The 5,353-nt window shown below is 48.9% G+C and overlaps 1 protein-coding gene across 1 annotated transcript; it reads right to left on the bottom strand.

Annotated features, from left to right (window-relative positions):
- Positions 1 to 287: 287 nt before the first annotated feature.
- Positions 288 to 4,933, bottom strand: UTP11 (UTP11, small subunit processome component homolog (S. cerevisiae)). The gene is made up of 8 exons (XM_017828346.1): positions 4,820 to 4,933; positions 4,656 to 4,717; positions 4,409 to 4,511; positions 4,056 to 4,169; positions 2,886 to 2,979; positions 2,493 to 2,623; positions 1,175 to 1,285; positions 288 to 579 (listed from the first exon to the last, which is right to left on the bottom strand). The coding sequence occupies exons 1-8, from the start codon at positions 4,880 to 4,882 to the stop codon at positions 496 to 498; spliced, it is 762 nt and encodes a 253-aa protein (XP_017683835.1). The 5' UTR covers positions 4,883 to 4,933; the 3' UTR covers positions 288 to 495.
- Between the last annotated feature and the right edge of the window lie 420 nt (positions 4,934 to 5,353).

The following is a 5,353-nucleotide window of genomic DNA, read 5'->3' as shown; positions in this document are numbered from 1 at the left end:
GAACTGCACACAGCGGAGTAGTGGGAGAACGAGAGGGATTGGGGAATATTGGGGGAGTGACTAGAGGGTGATTCACCTTTAACTCGCATGAAAAAGACAGCTGAAAAAGCTGATCTGAACTCTCACGGGTTTGGACAGGTCGTGGTCACCCCCAGAGCTGATGCTGACAATCCCAAAGCACCTTCCCTGTCCCTGGGCTGTGCCCAACCCACCTCCCCTGTGCTCCACTCCGGCCTTGACTGGTCACAGATTGTTTATGGTGCATCTTGCCAGGACACTCACACCTCTCGTGGATCACCGCCATAAATACCAAGAGAACAAGCTCTGATTTATTAATTAGTTAGACATAACACATTATGGCTACCACAGGCCCACAGTAATTTGTTTGAACAAACTGCTGGGCTGCAGAGAAAAGCAAGCTGGCACCAGCCCTCCTGCAAGGGAGAAGCCCCCTCCTTTCTGAGCAAAGACTGTAACAATTATTCAATGGAATGGCTAACGCTTCCGCTGAAACTTGAATTTGTAAATAGCTGGACCAGTTGTTGTTTCTTTTTTCACCTTTACTTTATGAGTTTTGTCCTGGAAAAAAGAACAAATATTTGCTGGCATGCAAGAAGAAAAACACCCCACCCACTCTCATATAAATCAATCCCTGTCTGGGTCTGACCATTAGTGAAAAATGGTCACTTTGAACTGTTTAGGAGGGAATTAAAATTTCATCTGCTCTTTTCCTCTTCAGGCTGTCAGGCACAGTCTGGTTTGCTCAAAAGCACCAGTGAAAAGGAGTTTCCGATTGAGACAAGTAATTTTTGTTGTCATTTGGATTTTTAAGAGTTTCTTGTAACCTACAGAAATGGTTCCTTGCCTCTGACTCCTGAAAGTATTCATTTAGTGCTTGAGAAATTACTTGTGAGCACAATTTCACAGTTGAGTCTTTGTCCTTGCTCACAAGGTGAGACTTGGAGTAGCAGACATAATTTACTGTAATGCTTCATCTCCTTGCTTTTTCCATACTAAAAGAGGATTACTTATCTTTAGAAGTTCTCTGGAAGTGTCACTATAAAACCAGAATGAAGAAACATATACAACACACACATATATATACACAACAACATATACAATACCAGCCCCAATGACCTTAACAGATTTGCAGAATCAGAACCAAATCCCTCACCAGGAGATCTTTCCGTGTCTGGATTTTCTGTGTGATGACAAACATGGCCTTCTCTCTCTCGATGCGCTGCCTCAGGAGGTCATACTGGTTCTTCCTCTGCTGGGCTAATTTCTGCAGGAAAAAAAACCAAAACTGTTTTAAGACAGAGATGGTCTAAATCTTCTGAATTTCAATGTTGAGCACATGAGAACATTAAACTTCCTAATTAAAACCACTTTATCCACAGGAGGGGGAAAAAAATAAGGTCAGACCAGAGACCAATTCCTGAAGTGCTTAGAGACTGCAGAGGCCCCTCAAAATGCAACTTGTTGGGTCACGTTTGCCTAACGAGAGTGGATGGCTTTCCCAGCACAGAAATCATATTACTGCAGGTGTGATTTAAGTAATTAAATTCAGGAGAACAGATCCCAACATGCTTAAAATATGACTCAGACATTTAGAAGAGAAAACTTGTCAGTCTATGACTTGTCCAACTGCTTTAGTTACAAGCCAAACTGAAACAGCTGGCAGGAGGAAAGGGACCACAGGGTGTTTGTTATTTGACATCTGAGTCAGAAAAAACAGGTTACAAATTTACCAGTTGGCAATTTTAAGACAACTATTTTTACCTTACACCAACTTATACTCAGACTGTCCAATAGATCTGAACTAACTGAACAGTATCTGCAGCCTTAAAGCTGTGTAGCTACTTCCAGGACAAAACTACTGTGATACTGTGATACAGTAGCAAAGCTGATTGCATAACCAATTAATGCTGAAAAAATCATGAAACAATTCAAATTAGGAAAAGGAGGAAGTGAGACTACAGCTTAAATGGCTTTAAGAAGGAAAGGGGGCAGACTAATCTCAAGTCACTTTGGGCTCCGAACCGAACTGAAAAATACCGTAAGATCAGAAACCCAGCAATAGAAATATCTGTGTTGGAATAAGCTTCTTCAAATACCTATTCAGGTGTACAAGGGTTTTGTGATGGTAGGATGGAAGACTCAACAGTGAATGCTGAAAAAAAAATGACACTTAAAACTGCCTCATCAGACCCACACCACTCTGTTCCAGCCTGTACATCACAACTTGTGATATATAACCCACCATGGACTAGAATGCACTGAAAGAGTTCTCCTCGTCAGTCCAGATCTGACTGCAGCCTCCAGGCACTTGGTGATTAAGTGACATCCACTACTGCCTTGTATCACCAATAAAAGTTTAAGACAACAGAACAATTTTGTTCTCCTCCACAACAGTGCAATGAATCCTCTGTAGTACTTTTTATATGAGATGGAAAACAAGAAGAGCTCTGTAATACAAACAGTGGCAGTACCTTTAGGTGGGCAGGATCAGTAGCTCCCTTTAGTGTCTCTCTCTGCAGCGTTGCAATGGTTGGTCGGTTGTACACTCTGTCTACGAGTTCGGGAACAGTGTCCAGCTGAGTGGCAATATCAAACTCCTGAACTATAAATAAAAGGAAAAAAACCCTAAGAATATACTCCCATGGACTCCTTTGCTCAGCAAAACTTCCATACATATCGCTACAGTCAGCTACAAGACCCCCAGCAAAATGACTACTGCAGAACTGACATCTCAGCTACTAACCAAAAGGGATTTCTAGAGCACCTGAATTCTTACTCCTGGGGGAAAAGAAAGTCTCTTTTTATGACAGCACACAATAACACGTGACAGAACTAGTTCTCTGTCAGCCCCGTTCAAGCCTCACCTTCGCGCTCAGTGTCCACGAAGAAGAGGTGCCGGGCCGGGGCGCTTCCCGCCGCGTCCAGCAGGTGGAGCTCTGCCTTCAGCCGCTCGATTTTCTGCGAAAAGCCCAAGTTTGGCCGAATTCGGAGCGAGTAAAATCACGTCTCCCCCGAGGACATTTCTGTCTGTTCCTCGAGGCTACACACACTTGAACTTCTCCTTCCTTTTTCATCTTTAAAAACACATCTGATCTATATTTATGACATGTCTTCACGACCTTTGCAGGCAGAGGGTCACAGCGATTCCTGCTGTTACCCAGTCAAAATTCACACATCCAACTGCAAAATGGAGCATTCTGTATGGCAAAAGGGAACGATTGCCATGTAACCACCAGAAAAAGCATGAAGGCAAGTCCAAAGCTGGCTTGCTTTGATTTTTTGTCTGCAGTGACAAGTTGATTCTGATTTGTACATCAACATCAGAGTACACAAGGCTCTCAGAAGAGGACTGTATTTCCATGGATTGCCCGCCTACCATATTCCAACAACCCACCTGAGATTATTCTCCTCAACTGGGAGACCCTCTCACTCTCTATAATTTCCTAGCAGAAGGGTGGGGCCAGGTGGAGGTCGGTCACTTCTCTCAGGTAACAAGTGACAGGACAAGAGTAAACCGCCTCAAGCTGTGCCAGGGAGGTTCAGGTTGGGTATTTTCAGGGAAAATTTCTACTCTGAAACGATGGTCAAGCAGTGTAACAGGCTGTCCAGGAAAATGGTGGAATCACCATCCCTGGAAGGGTTCAAAAATCATGTGGCTGTGGCACCTGGCGACACAGGCTAGTGGTGACCACGGCAGTGCTGGGTGAACAGTTGGACCTGATGATCTGAAAGGGCTTTTTCAACCTCAGCAATTCTATGATTTCCTTACGAACATGTAAAGCAGGGGTACATGTTTAATGTCTGAAATTTACATTAAAATGATCATATTTTATAGTAATGCAGGTGTCATTTTTGATATTCATCACACCTTTAGATTCTGTATCTAGCACTTCACTGACATTTCCATTGTCCTTTCCAGTATTGTACAAATCAGATTTCACTAAACAAACGCAATAACCAGCAACAACGACAAGAACAACGCTGCAAAAAACAATTCTGAGGAAACTAGAAAACACCAAAAAGTGAGGTATTACCTTGGCTTCTGCCACTCTTTTCATTTCTACGTATTTAATATCCTGCGTCCTCATCAACTTCACCTGCTCCGGGGTCACTTCATCCTTTGGCTGCTTTATTACATGGACTCCATCCTACAACCAGACACATACAGCACTTACCGACAGCCCATCCATCCGGAGTGCACTGCTGAGGCCTGATAACAACAGCAGAACTTCTTTGGCCTTTGCCCCTCATTTTCTTCAAAGCCTTCCACAGGCACCAAACCAATTTTGCTAATTTACCTCCTAATTCATAAATTAAAATCAAAACAAGACAGGGGGGAAAATGTTACTTAGAGCAACAGAGCATTGAAGGCAGTGGAGCTTCTCACTTTGAGCTCTGCACGTATCATTTTGAAGTAGAACTCATCAGGGTTCTTGTCCAGAGCTTTCTTCTGCAGCGCTCTGAGAGCATTCTGCTTCTTGTGGTAGTCACTGGGGAGAAAAAAAACAGCAATCAGTTGTTCAGCAGTTTCTCGGTGTTCACAGCCCCGGTGAGGGGCTGAGTCCTTCCCAGCGATGGTCCGAGCTCGGAGACAGGGCAGGGAACGGCTCGGGGCCCGGAGCGGCCGCACTCACTGCGCGCGGAGCCGGTAGTCCTTTTTCTTCTCCAGCAAGCCCAGCTTCGTCCGAGCGGCGGGCTACGGAAAGAGGGGAGCGTGAGGGGGGCCGGGGAGCGTGAGGGGGCCGAGAGCGCGGGCGGCGCGCACGGGGCCCGGCCCAGCCCGGCCCGGCGCACTGACCTGGGCCCGCTCGCGGTGCGGGCGCTGCCGCGCCTTGGCGGCTTTCCTGAAGGCGGCCGACATGGCTTCGGCGGCTCCGAGGGCCCGGCCCGGGGGTCGCTCCCGCTCTCAGGGCCGCGCGGGGACACGCGGGCCGCGCGCGCCGGAACGGGCGGGGCCTGGGCTCAGGGGCCGGAGGCGGCGCGCGCAGCCCCGCCAGGCGGCGCTGTCGCCGTGGCGACGGCGGGAGCGCGCGCGCGGCCCCGAGCGCGGCCCCGCGGGGACCCCGCGCGGGCGGGTCCCGCCGCCCTCCAGAGCTCCCCAGGGCCCGGCCCGGCCCGGCCCGGCCCGGCCCGTCGGCAGCGGCGGGAGCGGGCGCTGCCCTCCCTCGGAGCTCCCGGTCCTGCCCACGGGAGGCGCCTCAGGACGGGGCTCATCCCGTTGCCGGGCGGGCGGGACCGCTCCGCTCGCCCCCGGTCGTGGCGAGGCATCGCCTCCCGCCGCCCCAGCGTTGTGCGGGGCGGGCACCGGTTGGGCCGCTCCCGGCCCCGCCCC

The sequence above is a fragment of the Lepidothrix coronata genome, unplaced genomic scaffold (genome assembly GCF_001604755.1).
Source record: "Lepidothrix coronata isolate B3197 unplaced genomic scaffold, Lepidothrix_coronata-1.0 Scaffold147, whole genome shotgun sequence".
Taxonomy (NCBI): Eukaryota; Metazoa; Chordata; class Aves; order Passeriformes; family Pipridae; genus Lepidothrix; species Lepidothrix coronata.
This window is presented reverse-complemented; position numbering and strand designations above follow the sequence as displayed.

What these genes read in the sequence shown, in the direction of transcription:
- UTP11 (XM_017828346.1), bottom strand. Translation starts at nt 4,882, where the DNA reads ATGTCGGCCGCCTTCAGGAAAGCCGCCAAGGCGCGGCAGCGCCCGCAC. An exon ending in TGATACGTGCAGAGCTCAAA is followed by an intron (nt 4,170 to 4,408) that starts GTGAGAAGCTCC and finishes GTCTGGTTGTAG; the next exon opens with GATGGAGTCCATGTAATAAA. An exon ending in AGACACGGAAAGATCTCCTG is followed by an intron (nt 580 to 1,174) that starts GTGAGGGATTTG and finishes TCTTTTTTCCAG; the next exon opens with GACAAAACTCATAAAGTAAA.